A 14530-nucleotide genomic window follows, 5' to 3' on the forward strand; every position below is an offset into this window, starting at 1 on the left:
CCTCATGAGAGCAAGTTCCATCATGGTTTTTGCAACTGCACTTGAAGAAACTTTCAAAGTTTTTGAAATGTTCCCAATTGACTGAGCTTCATGTCATAAAGTAATGATGAACTGTTGTTTCTCTTTGCTTATTTGAGCTGTTCTGGCCATAATATGGACTTTGTCTTTTACTAAATAGGGCTATCTTCGAATCATATTCTTTTGAGTTATTACAGAGTTCTGTATTTCTTTAAAAAAAAATCCTGCTCTTGTGAAATTTTGGGATGGAGTGATAAGCTGGTTGGCTTGGTTTGAGAAACCCATGGAAATTCTGTCAGGTGTTAATCGAGACTAGATTATAGATTACCCAGGGTTGTGTGTTGGTTTCAGCTTGTGTGCGTGCGTGCGTGCGTGATGGAGAAGAATAGAACGTCGATTACATTTCAGAGACAAAATAAAGCTTGTATTTTTGTTTTTTCTGTTGTGTCTTTGTCTCCTCCCCCAAACTGAATGGAGAAAAGCGACACGTCACCTTGTTGATTTAGCTCGCTCTCTGGTTCCTCGGTTGCCCGGTCCTGCCATTATCAGCTCTCTGTAAATCAGCCGTGTTTGACGGACCTGCTCTTTCAACCTGGGATCAATACCAGGTCTTTATCGGGCCAGCGCTGGCTAATAAAGGCAAGGTCCCTTATCCACCATCTGGGAGAGAGAAACAGAGGCGATAACCGCCTGATAACGTTGAGAGAAAAACACATTCTACCAGTAACAGGACCCGCTCTGTGTTCATCTTCTAGACAGAAAACAAATATATTAATTTGCAATGAACAAAGAATGCACCTTTGCACATGCACACACACATACGCTACTCATCTGCTCAATCCATCTGTCTCGTCGTGGTGTGACTGCTTCCTTTCAATGTTCCTTTATTCTCAGTGTTTGATGAGATCTATGGTCTACAGGTGAATACAGGAACTCTTACTGAAACAAGGACCCTTGTCTGAGACCTTATTAGGATAATAAAAAATATGGTTGTCAAAACTAGTGAGTAAGAGAGACCAACACTGCTGGTCCAAATAACTCTTTCTCTTCACAGGGCCTTTATGCTCAAGTAGCATCCCTGTTTTTGTTTCTGTGGGAACCAGTGGAGTTCACCAGTGAGTTAACATGAATTAAGAACAGAGGTCAACAATGCAGTAGGGGGGAGGACACACAGTGAGTTGGGGATGAGAAAGAGGAGTCTGGGTTTAGAAGTTCAGGTTGTTGGGTGACTTTGCCCTGCAGGTGTGACAGGGGAAGTTCTGCTTATCAGATTGATAGAGGCTGTCTCGGTTGGGGGGTGGGGGGAGGCAGAGAAAGAGGGGAGGAGGTAGAGAGGGGGGAGGAGGGGGCGGCAGAAAAGTCTCTGTCGTCGACTCCTGATACCTGCCTCCTCGGCTCAGATGATATGGGAGATAATATTGATAATATTAAACGCAATAACTGTGGTTCCAGCTCCACTCCCCCAGCTGAGCGCTGCAGGATAAAATCAATGTGCCATTCAATGTGATTTATAGCTGAAAATAATGGGACTGTTTAGGCAGGGAGGGAGGGTTTGTAGTGTCGGGCTGATGTGCTGGGACAGGCTGAGTGTGTGTGTGTGTGTGGGGTACGATGGAGAGTTGGACGGGGTGGGTGGGTTTTAGGGAGGAGGGGGCGGGCAATGGTTGATTTTTATTTTTGACGATACAGATCTAATCTTCAACTGTTACATTAATAACAGCACCTCGGCGTCACGTGGGCTGACGTTTATGGCTGGTATCGATCGAGAGCTATCGCTGTTTATCTGAGCAAGAATGCAATGGTAAACATGCCCTTTGTGCACAAGGCTGAGGTGTTATCGGGGTGGGTTGATGGGGAGGGATTTGGGGAAGGGGAGAAGGTGGGGGGGCAGGGGCGGGAGAGTCCCTCTGATTAAGCTAATGGCTAATAATCAGCCCATTCTGCTAGGTAGGAACACAGTGGAAGTAAAGTGTATGATACCAAAGTCAAAGAGGAGGTTGAGTTCTCCCCATACAGTGATCACTTCGATCAGAGGGAGCGATTCAGTAGTCACCTTCATCAAAGACAGACAGGGATATTGATGACCGTGATTAGAGTGTATACTCCGTCTGTGTCTTTGTTGGAGGTGGTTTGCCTTTATGCGACAGAGGGAGAGATCACTAGACATCGTCTCTAATGAGGTTTTCTGTCTGTGGTGTCGCTTGGAGAATCAAAGGGTCCATCGCCGTGCTGAGGTGTTGTGTTACACAGCTATGGAGGCTTTATTCTGAGGGCTTTGATCAACAGACAGGAACCGCCAATGATGAGGAAAGTATGTGTGGAGTAGACCCATTGTACACACACATACACACTCAAGTGTGACGAATTGCGAGCACCACACACACAGTGTCCTGTCCTCTGGATGGATGACGCTGATAGACATGGCAGCTCTGCTACTAGCTCCTAAACAACTTTGCAAAAAAAAAAAAAAATGGTTTGTTATTTCTTACGTTATTAGCCCAGAACGTTTTTTGTGTTATTACATACAGCTGGAAAGAAGTTTTGGATATCAGAGCGGTGGTAACTATGACACACACTCACACAGGTTGAATAAGACGAAAGTGGATAAATAGCCACTGGATGGCCATCTATCCTCTTCTGAATAGTGTTTATTTTATTCATGTCTCTGTGTAACGTCATATTATTATAATATGATACATATATAATGTATAATGCACCAGCCATGTTGTTTGAATAGATGTCTCATTGTTCTGATGCCCTCTTCTTTCAACAGAGCCAAGGACACATGAATCCCTTTGTGCACCTGATGATGATGAGGAMGAGGAGGAGGAGAAAGGTCCAACACACACTGAGGAGGAGATGGAAGAGGAGGAAGACTGTCTACATTGGAGGGGTCCAGGTGAGTCAGTTTGTCTSTCTGTCCGACTAGTCAGAGACTGTGAATCCATGTCTAGTTTGTCTTGTTTATTGTGTGGTGCGTGTGTAATGTTTGTTTTTGTGTCATAGTGGTCTTGACTGAGGGCTGTGTATTTGTTTTGTAAAGTAAGTGTGAGTGTGTTTAAGTTGCTGTGTTATTGTGTAGATGGTGTGATGTGCCCAGGCTGTTGTTTGGGAGAGGCAGCCATTTAATGTGACCAATGGGAATTTATTCAACTTGTAACAAAAACCCATCTGAGAGCACAAACATGGCACAGAGGATTTAACAAGCAATTGCCATCATATTTTTTTCCCTCCCTCTTGTCATAGCTGTTTTATTTTTCTTCTGTTCAGTTAAATAATGTAAGGAGATTACTATAGGATCTATCTTTCATACTTATTTTCAAACTGTGTGCGTGAGTGTGTGGCGTGAGTGTGTGTGTGCCCATCAAGTGAGTATGGCAGTGTTTTTTAATTATTTTAGTTGAGGATGTTTTCATTATCGTCATGTCCCAGCCTGTCCCTTTAACAGTAATTGGAGCGATATTAATTGCTGTGTGGTTGCTGGTTGATGGCAGCACAGTGATGTTAGTGTGATAGGCTTTTTTCCTCACAAACTAACTGCCGGGAGAGCAAGAGAGAGGGGGAACGAGCGAGAGATAGCCCTTCTATCAGTACTGAAGCAGGCGCTGTCTTTATCAGGAGCACGATTGGCAAAAGGGAAACTTTGACCGGTCTGAATTTTTCCCTTATCGTCAAGCCCCCCCCCACAATCCCCCATCACAACTAACAACCCCCCAAACCCAGACATGCACTTCCCTCTTGTTTTTTCTTCTTCTGAATGTCAGGAATGGAGACATGGTGAACGTAGTCTTGTTCATACATTTGTTTAGTCTCCATCAGCGATTTCTCACAAGTCTCTGGGAGAGGAACATTTTCTCATATGGAAAAGGCTTTAATCTCATTCTTCTTTGTGTTAGCGTTCTGCTCATTTCTCACTGTCACTTAGTTTACCCCTGTTTTCGGATCAGACTGAAGATACAGAACTTTCTAGCAGCAAATCTGTTTTTGTCTCTACCTCCTGGCTGTATGTCTGGCTGTCCGTCTGGGTACAGGGATTTGGGGGTGGTTTACACTAGAGAGCAGGGTCTGGTCAGGTCCTCACCACAGACATCTCCCTCTCCTTCTTACTCTCTCTTTCCCCCTCCCTCTCTCCGTCTCTCTCTGTCGCTCTCACAAGCTGTCCAACTTAACTATTTTCCTCCTCACAAATGCAGACTGTCATGCTCCTGTCTGCCAGAGATTGGTGCTTGCCCTCAATTTCTGTGCTTTCTAGATGTTCATGTCATGGCAGCCACGCTTCATGTGAGAAATTTGATATATTCTGTCTCCATGACTGATGTCTTCAGGCCCTCGCAGTCTTCTCGCTCTCTCTCTATGCCATAATGAGTCAATGATGAACACAATCATGAATATTTGTCGTTCATTTACAGTGTAGAAATATTGGTAATGATTATTACGTTAGCAATTCTTTATAGAAAGGATTTTTATATTTTTTAAATCTGTTTCGTTCCTGTAAATTATATTGCATTGTGTCTGTGTCATTACCACTGCTCTGACACTACATTTCAAACGAACAGAAGGAAGACTCATATTGTAATTGCTGAAAATAAGGATTTTAATTCTTCCCATGCCTATATTAGTCGACCACATTCGTTTCCTGTTATTAGAAAATAAAATTTGACACTTCCCATCAGAAAGCCATTATATTATCTTCCTGTAAAGTGTGATTAGTGTGTTTTTTCCCTGGCAGGACCATATGATAAGTGGTTATCATATGGGTGTAGCCTACACTTTCATCCAACTGAGTGATATGACTATAGACGATAGTTATCAAGCAGTATAAAAAAAAAAAATCCTGTTTAGTGTCAATAACTATCAATACATTGCCTTTGTGGCATTAATTGATAGTGAAAAGCATGAACATTAAAATATGAGTTGATAATAAGCAATATTTAAATAAGTTGGATGCTGTAGGAAAAGGCTTACACTAGCTCAAATATTTATTTAACAAATTATATTCTTGCTATATTTTTCAGGCCACCTGGAAGATGAGGTGTGTGTCTATGGTTGTATTTCTCTGTAATGGAGATGGTGTGTGTAATATAGAGTTTGATGAGGGTGTGGTGTTGTAGAATGGAAGGCGGTGGCTGGGACCAAGTGTCTGGCAGGGATAGTATGATACGGTAAAGCGGCTTTTTAATCTAGGATGTGTCCTGCTGCATGATATGCAAAATAAATGATGAAGAGAAAAAATGTGTCTCTTAAATGACCTTGCTGGCTGGAGGGTTTGATATTTTCCTCTCTGCTTAAAATTTTTGATATGCAAATAGCCGTCACCGTAATCCCTGGCGGCTCACGGACTGTCACTCCTGGCTCTCTCTCCTCCACATACAGAACAGAACAGACTGAGTGTCACTGAGCTGCGCAATCGGACCTGGAGAAACCCAGCAGACCTGCCTTGCTAGCATTTTCCTCTATCCTTATCCTCCAGAGTTATTCAAATTACCCGCAATAATAAATTATGGCAACGTAATAATAATCATTATTTACCAGGCGTGGTGGATTTTTAAATAATATTTAATTATGAAGGACCATGGAGTGACATAGTAATATGCATATTATCAATGGCATATAAATTATGATAATTTATTTTGGGCAGCGGTGGTGGTGGGTGAGAGGCAGGGAGGGAGTGGTCCTGATATGAAGGTGTGTATAGTGGGTTAGGTTGTCTCTCTGTCAGCAGAGAGTGACTGAATCTGCATATCCCTCTATAGGAGAGCTCCGTAGAGGGGATTAGAGGGCGTGAAGGGAGCAGGGGGATGAGCGACGAGCAGAACTAAAGTGGAAAAGGCAGAGGTAGAACTGACATGGCTCCTTACAGGTATACCAAGAAAGTATTAAAGACAAGTAGTTTTAATCATGACTATAAAAAAGTATGATTATTATGATGTCTGTTTCTAAATCTGCGTATGATATATGGTTTTATGTGAATTTATAAAGCAAATTCATGTACCTAACAGCAAGGTTTTGAACATGCCTTATATTTAGCAGTTTTGGGGACTGTAATCTCCTGTGACGGAGACCTTTTTCTATCACCATGCATAATATTAAAGGCAGTAATGTTATCTGGAAAATGTTCCTTGTGTGCTTTGCTTTTTTATTATTTTGCAAGTTGCTTTATTTCTCTGTAAAGATATCCATCAAATGAGAAGTTATTAAAGTTTAGTTGTGTATCAGGTTGCGATAAAGCGGTTTTACTTTTGAGGTTTTTTTTCAGCTTATTCCTTTTTTTCAGCTTATTCCTTGTCCACGAAAGGCAGAAGGCAGTGGAGGTATCAAGTGCAGTAATAATACATTTGCATAATGTTGTGTAGCTATTTTCTGTTAGTATTAGAAATCAACAAAAATACCAATCACAAAATCTGTTATTTTTTTAGGACAATACTTTGTTACCGAAAGTATCAGTTTGTACTGACCTAGATGATGATTCTAAGGACAAGAACACTTAGTTTGCTGTGACCACCAATCAAAGTGATTCTTTCATGGTTGAAGTGTACTGATTGTGGTGGTACAGTTTTCATTTCTATGAATTTCTGCAACGGTGTGGGTGTATATCTACAGCATGTCTTGGCTGGGGGGGGGGTCCAGCGTTAAGGCTGGTTTACGGTTGGTCTATTGACATTTTTGTAGACCGTTGTCTCAGTCACATCATAAACATTTGACTGTGGTCTGACATCACTTTTGAGGGGTAGGGATTGAGGAGTAGGAGTGTGGGGATAGGGTGAGGGAGTGTGTTTCGCCCTCTGGGGTGAGGCTGAGAATGTGTGTCTAAGGGAAATATTGGTCTCTTGATATGTTCTTATAATGAGCACACAGCAGACTGGTGTATAGAAAGCCAACCACTCATTACTAGACCTTTTTCTCATGGCTTCTCTGTAACCTGTCTATTACAGCAGATTATATTTATCATTCAGAAGCTATTTCTTACTCATTCCCAGAGGTTTGTTTGCCTTTCAGATACTCTATGCCCATTGGACATGTTGATTCAGGGCATTTCCATCGAAAAGGACCCATGAGCACCTACATGCAGTAGCGGTGCATAGGTAAAATCACTGAGCAGGCCAAGCCAGTAAAAAAAGCCACCTATGTTGTGATAATTGCGTTGTTTGCTCTATAACCCATTCGTTCATACGCCACTGTGATATACAATAATGCCATGACAACAGAAAGACAACAGTCGCACAGTGGCAGAATAAATTCAACTACACAGATGTTTGTTTAAAAAAAATAAACGAAAGCAACATCTGTCCGGTGAAGTCCACAAAGCAAATGTTGCATAGAAACAGTTATATCACCTGCAGCAAGTTCATGTTTGACAGTTTATTTAGAACCACAGAGTTATTGCACATCAGCACAAAGACAACACTGCCTCCGCTATGCCAGCACCATTTCAACTTAAACATTTAAACATCAAATCAACAAGGCTGTATATGCTTAGTTTAATACACTGAAAACAAACGTAAATATACCAAAAACGATTTAGTCCAATCAATGTTGCTAAATGTCATGTGGCTGTCCATGGTACTGATTTCTGTGTGTGTGTGCGCGCTTAAACAAAAATGTTGACTAACCCTACTTGTAGACTAGTTTAAATGCCAATGGCATCCTCTTTTTCATGTTGGCAAACCGGTCTATGGCTCTGTCATACAGTACACTTTTATTTATTTTTTGTCATAGGCTACCTAGTTAAAATGCTTGCTAGCCTGACTTCCTCGTATGGGCAACAATTAACCAGCTAAGCTAGCTAGTTATCTAGTTAATGTGAGCCTACTAAGCTACATCTAGGCTGCATATTGAACTTGTCTCAGGCCAGTGGCACAACATATTCATTTATGGTTAGATCAGAATCGCTGTCATAATCATTGGCCTGTACAGAGAATTACGTCAAAACCACAAGTCCAACTCCTCATCTCCATCCATGGCTTAGGAAAGGGACGATTTTAGAAGCTAGCTACTACAGGACATCAACACAAGCAGACCAGAAACAGATACGTGATTTGATTGGTCTGAAGCCAAATCCAAACTGGCCTCCCTTGGGGGGTGTTTTGCTGCACCGGAACATCCCACAGTTGAGCTCAGCTCAAAGCTGATTGGCAAAAAAAATTATCAATGGAGGCCAAATTCTTGCTGGCATCAGTTAATCAATCAAATGCTACGTCGGCAACATGTTATACTCTTTTGGTCCAGAGAGAATCAGATACATGGGCTACACATGCTGAGACAGAGGGGCATTGTTTCCCTCGCTCGGATGATTTCTCCGGTGAGATTCAGCGACTTCCAAATTGCCAGAAACTTATGAAAACACAGAGAGACTAAATATTATTTATTTTATTTATTTATTTATTGGTCAAATATTTGTTGAAGCCTTGCTTCCCTTGGCATCCATGAATACACGCCACTGCCTGCCTACATGTGAAGTTCATAGGAGAATATCAAATTGGGTGTCAAATGAAAGCTAAGAGCCTATATTTTTGGGAAATTAAGGCATAGATTCAATTTTCAACCATTTTCCAATTAAAAAATGTGCCATAAGTAAAGGCTTTGATTTCTGTATAAACAGATGSAAAAGGGGTCTTTGAAAACATCTGCCAGAAAATGTCTTAAAAGGTATCAGAAATACATCAGAACATAATAATGTTGACTTAAAGACCCCTGCCAACTAATATCAATACGTATATTTCATTTTGGAGAAATTGTTTACCGTCTGTAAGTTTAAGAAATATTGCCTTGTGCCTTGTAATTCTGTTACCAAAAACCCACATGTCTTTAAGATATTTTCAAATTGATCTCCCTCATGAGGAAGCAGGATAATGAAAGTTCACAGTAACAGGTAGACCTACCAATTAGTTATAGTGATTTTACTAATATCATAAAAATAAAAATAAATGAATTATTAAGTGAATAAAACTTGTAATTCGTTAGCAAATTGGTAACGGAATTACCAAGAAATCGGTCACGGAATTAGTGCAACTGAATTGACACACTGTTCAGCTCATAACTGTTTTCTTTCTGTCGTCAGGTAGTCAAACCAAGAGTTATAAAACAGTGGACAACTCCTCTCTCTCTCACACTCTCTCTCTCTCACTCTCCAGTTAATGTGACCTCTTCCAGCTCTTACTGACACCTACCCATTAGCCTCCTCTCTTTCCATTTACTGTAACCAGCATCCTCACACATTGAGCACCGGACGTCCATGGACGTTGAAAAGTATTTGAAATTTGGTCAGTCCACCTTGGCCTGACTGGACTGGACCAAATCTGAACCTATTGTAGATGTATGTTTCACAAGTTTGCATAGCACAGTAGAGTAAAGTAGTGAGTACAGTAAATAAAAGTAGTGTGCTGAACTCTACTCTACCCTACTCTGCTGTGCTATATTGTACTGCACTCTACTGTACTCTACTATGCTGTGTTGGGATGTCCAAACTACTTGTGAAACATGAGGAGAATGACATTCATATCCATATTTATGCATTTCTTGTGTAGTACAGATCAGGGACCCATGTTGTAATTCTGTTACCATAATTCTGTTTAAATCAACTTCACTTGCTTTAGTTCAATAACCAAAATATATATTTTGCAAACTTAAGGTGCCATGCCATAGCTGACACCCCGTTCTTTCTGCTACATGTTTGAATCTTTTTTGGAAAAAGTGGTTGCATAAAAATCTAAGGGTGACTGCACAGTTCTTCCACAAAAAAATGTTTTGTAAAATTTTCAGTAGAAATTGTCAAAAGTAGTTCACATGTATGGTTTTGTTAAACTTTGAAACTAATGGTTTTTGTTTGGCATACATTTTAAAGTAAAAAAAAAAAAATGTTGTCAAAGCATCATTCTGTTACTGTGGAATTGCCCTATAGTAACTTTGATTGGTTACTGGGCCTTCTGGAGGCCTGTGTACAGTACATACAGTAGAGGTTCCACACCTGCTCTCTCTCTCTACTGTAACCTCAGGGTGGTGCGATGGGCTTGTGGGACCGCTGTGGTTGAGAAGAAACTGCAACAGCAACCCAATGTGTGTCACATGAACAATTCTACTGTTTGTGTGTGGCTGACTGTCACTCTGCCGTCATAAGCAAATCTGTTCCTGTGAATAAATATGGTAGCCATTACATGTCTGTTTCACTGTGGTAAAATAATAAGCTCACTATTTAATGATGGACCTGCTTTGGTGTATTTATCTAGAATGAAGGAGCAACTGTAGTTAAGCCTTAACAACCCCCTCTATCTCCGTTCCTCTTGAACCCCACCCCTGTCCTCTCACTCTCGCTCTCTCTCAACTGGCCCTGTCTCTGTGTCACTCTGTTCCCCTCGTGATGATTGATAGGCGAGGGGTATAATCTAAAGGAACATTTCTCAGTGCTGTCCAGGCCCTATCAGCCCAGCTGCTCCCATCGCCGATGTGTTAGCGCCTGCTGCCGGGACAGAGCCATGGTGATTACAACCCTATCAGATGCCTGGCTTCTCAGCAGTGCTAGCCCACATCCTGTCCTTCCTACCCTGCGTTTCAGTTTGTTCTTTCCCCCTCCTGTCCTCTATCTCTCCACTGCCAGACTCACACCAACTTCCCACTCCAGCTCACTGCTCCACTATACTGAATGTTTTTATATGGTTTAGATCTGATGTGTGTGATGAGATTTCATGCAGGGGAAAGAGCATTGTCACATGTACTGTACTGTGGTGAACTTGGAGAGGGTGATGCATTTTCTGAAATGCATCGTTGSCTTGGTGTGCCCAAATGGAAGTATCTCTGGAATGATTGAAAGTCAATACAGTAGTTACCTCCTCCAGCTTGGTTCAATGAATTAACACCAGGAAATGGGAATTTCTGACACTTTTTCTGACACACTCCTCTAACAAAAGCTGCCGTTAATACTGTAGGAACAAAGTAGCCATTTTAGGAAGTGGAACAAGAGCGGATTCAATTCTCTCTCCTCTGTTAGCCCATTAATACTTCCCTTTTCTTACCCCTGATCAGTAATGTAGTGGTCAACAAATAGGTGGGTGACTCTGCTCACCGGTCACAGTGACAAAAAGAACGCTTCCTATTCTTTTAATGCATTTTTCTGCGAAAGGTGGGTAAACTGTTGGGAGACGGGGGGAAAAAGGTGGGTAAACTGCATTTACTTGCATTTTCCCTCCACTACACCACTGCCTGTGATTTCTGTATAGATTTATTACAGGAAGCAGCATTATGTTTAAAAATGGTTTGCTCTTTTAAAGTACAGACACAAACCAGAGTGGGAGAAAAGGACTCTTATTTTACGGCACGTTGTTTCACATCCTTGTGCGCTATTATTATAGCGCCTTAGGCCTTCTAACTTCTAGCTAGTGGATCTGTACATGGCCCTGACCGTTTACAGTAGCTTCATTCTAGAACACTCACTTTCCAAGTCTACATCCTGATACAGCTATGATTGAAATGTCCTTCATGAAGCCAGAAGGAGTTGTTAAAGAAGACATGAATTAATGATTGAATTAATTATCGAAGTCACATACCGTACAATTAATTTTGTGGCTTTGCCCGAGTCTTTTTTTCCCTCCATCTATGCGGAGAGAATGTCAAGAAACATTTTCTAATTAATTTATGTGTGATTATCAGGGAGAGTTTCTGGAAGGTCTCTACTTTCAATTTCTAAAAGGGTAGCAGTGGAGGAAGGGGAGGCTGTAAGAGATGGAGGCAAAGAATGAATCGAGATTGAGCTCACACGCACATATATACACACAAGCGCACGCACACACACTCTGTCTCTCTCTGTATGTGGGGGGTGGAGATCAGGGGTAGTAATGGTGTCTTGATCAGATCTAACCATTCTCCCCTGTCTGTGACCCTCCAGTCCTACTGCTGCTGCCCTTGACCCTAATGAGGCTGCTCTCTGTTTTACAGTGCCCCCTGTTGGTACAGCCTCCTGGACACTATTAATGATGACATTCAGTGCTTGTCCTTTTTGTATGTTTCTATTTTACATAACCTTGGACTCCCAGCTGGCTGTGTTTTTAGAGTGATAAAGTATACTTGAAGCATAAACTCAGACAAGGGTGTTACTAGTCATGTATCTCAATCACAGGCTCTTATTGCAAGTAAACACATTCAACCACTGGGCTTTGAACTCAAAATGAAGTTTTGCATGTGAATGTCAGCATTCTTCATTTCTGTCTGTATTCCCAGGAGTATATTTTGTCAACACTGTCTTGCCACCCTGGCTTACAGTAATGTTCCCCATTTTGTTTTAAGTTATTTTATCTTATTTCACATATTTGGAATTTGCATGTTTGGCATCTGCTCTTTCCTAGGGTATGTATTTTGCTGATAAAAGTTCAGCAGTGCAGTTAAAAGAAATTAGTTGGGTAAACAGTCGTAAATGTCAATGATAAAGTTCTGTTGAAGCTCATCTGATTAGCGTGGCAATGCAGGTGTCTTATCTTTGCTGTGCAACAGAGGGTAAAATGGAAATGATTGCGTCCTGAGCATGAGATGCATATCCCAGAAATGTGTATATTTTCAACTGAACCGCTACTGGACCCGAAGGGACTCTGGGTCTGCTTGGATGATCATGGAAATGTTTCTTGTTAGAGTGTAGGTGGAAAACCACGCCTTTTCTCTACCCTGACTGGAGGAGTGGGCTTTCTCTCTCTCGTCTCTCTCTCCCGTGTCTCTCTCTCTCTCTCTCGTCTCTCTCCCGTCTGTCTCTCTCTGTCTCTCTCTGTCTCCGCGTCTCTCTGTGTCTGTCTCATACACACAGGCAGGTATTGATACTATTAATTCTAGTGGTCTCTCCAAGCCTGCAACGTAGGCCTCCTGTGGCGCTGCAGTGGATAGCAGCTGGCAAAAGTGCAATCACTGGAGAACAAACTGGATGAGCTCCGTTCGAGACTATCCTATCAACTGGAACTGAAAAACATTGTTTTTCAGAGTCGTGGCTGAACGAGGACATGGATATACATCGTCAAGACGATGCAGGGAAACTAAAATCTGTTTTTTTACATTTCTACCAGCATGTCACCAGTGCAACTGGAGGTGGCAACTCTAGATCACCTTTATTCCACACACAGAAACACAGAAACACTAATACACAATACAAGTCTCTCCCTCGCCCTCTGTTTGGCAAATCAGACCATAACTCTATCCTGCTGATTCCTGCTTACATGCAATAACACAAACAGGAAGTACCAGTGACGCGCTCAATACGGAAATGATCCATTGAAGTGGATGGTAAACTACAGGACTAGCACAGATTGGAATATGTTCCGGGACACATCTGATTGAGGAGTTTACCACATCAGTCACCGGCTTAATTAAGTGCATCAATGACTTCGTCCCCACAGTGACCGTATGTTTATACCCAACCAGAGGTCATGGATTACAGGCAACATCTGCGCTGAGCTAAAGGCTAGTGCTGCTGCTTTCAAGGAGTGGGACACTAATCCGGACACTTATAAGAAATCCTGCTTCGACCTTCGAGCCATCAAACAGGCAAAGCGTCAATACAGGACTAAGACCGAATCCTACTACACCGGCTCTGATGTTCAAAGGTTYTGGCAGGGATTGCAAACTACCACGGATTACAAAGGGAAACCCAGCTGCGAGCTGCCCAGCGACATGAGCCTAACAGATGAGATAAATGCCTTCTATGCTCACTTCCCGATAAGAAACATAGAACCATGCATGAGAGCACCAGCTGTTCCGATATGAGTAAGAGTTAACATTCACAAGGCCACGGGGCCAGGACATGCGTGTGTCTTCACTGAAATGTTCATCCTATCCCTAACCCTTCGTGGCTGCGCACAACTCCAACACCATCTTTAAGTTTGCTGACGGCCAGACGGTGATAGGATTGATCACCGACGACGATGAGCCAGCCTGTAAGGAGGAGGTCAGTGACCTGGCAATGTGGTTTCAGGAATACGGCCTCCATCAACGTCAGCAAGACCAAGAAACTGTTTGTGGACTACAGGAAACGGAGCGGCCAGCACGTCCCCATCCACATCTATGAGGGCTGTAGTGGAGCGGGTCGAGAACTTCAACTTCCTCAGTGTTCACATCACTAAGGAATTACATGGTCCAGACACACCCACACAGTTGTGAAGACGGCACAACAGCGCCTCTTCCCCCTCAGGAGGCTGAAATGATTTGGCATTCCTTTGTTCCTCAGTCTATTATCTATCGTATTGCCTGGTCACTTTATACCTACCTATACAGTAGCTACCTCCAATTACCTTGTACCCCTGTTCAGCGACTCTGTACTGGTACTCCCTGTATATAGATGGCCATGTTATTTTTACTCCTTATTGTTATTTGTTATTCACTGTGTATTTATTCCTCGTGTCACCATCTATTTTTATTTTATCTTTTTATTTTAATCTTTAACTCTGCATTGTTGGAAAAGGACCCGTAAGTAAGCATTTTACTGTTAGTCAACACCTGTTGTTTGCAAAGCATGTGACAAATAACATTTGATTTTGATTTACCGATA

At 42.0% G+C, this 14530-nt stretch overlaps 1 protein-coding gene across 1 annotated transcript in view; it reads left to right on the forward strand.

Moving 5' to 3' along the window:
• The first annotated feature begins 2128 nt into the window (after positions 1-2128).
• Positions 2129-14530, forward strand: part of LOC111962324 (zinc finger protein ZFPM1) — a 39784-nt gene continuing 27382 nt past the window's right edge. Inside the window, exons 1-2 of the mRNA XM_023985334.3 lie at positions 2129-2329; positions 2792-2917. Coding sequence (XP_023841102.1) covers positions 2194-2329; positions 2792-2917 — 262 coding nt within the window. The 5' untranslated portion in view covers positions 2129-2193. The remainder of the gene's footprint in view (positions 2330-2791; positions 2918-14530) is intronic.

This window comes from Salvelinus sp. IW2-2015, linkage group LG4q.1:29 (genome assembly GCF_002910315.2).
Source record: "Salvelinus sp. IW2-2015 linkage group LG4q.1:29, ASM291031v2, whole genome shotgun sequence".
Taxonomy (NCBI): domain Eukaryota; kingdom Metazoa; phylum Chordata; class Actinopteri; order Salmoniformes; family Salmonidae; genus Salvelinus; species Salvelinus sp. IW2-2015.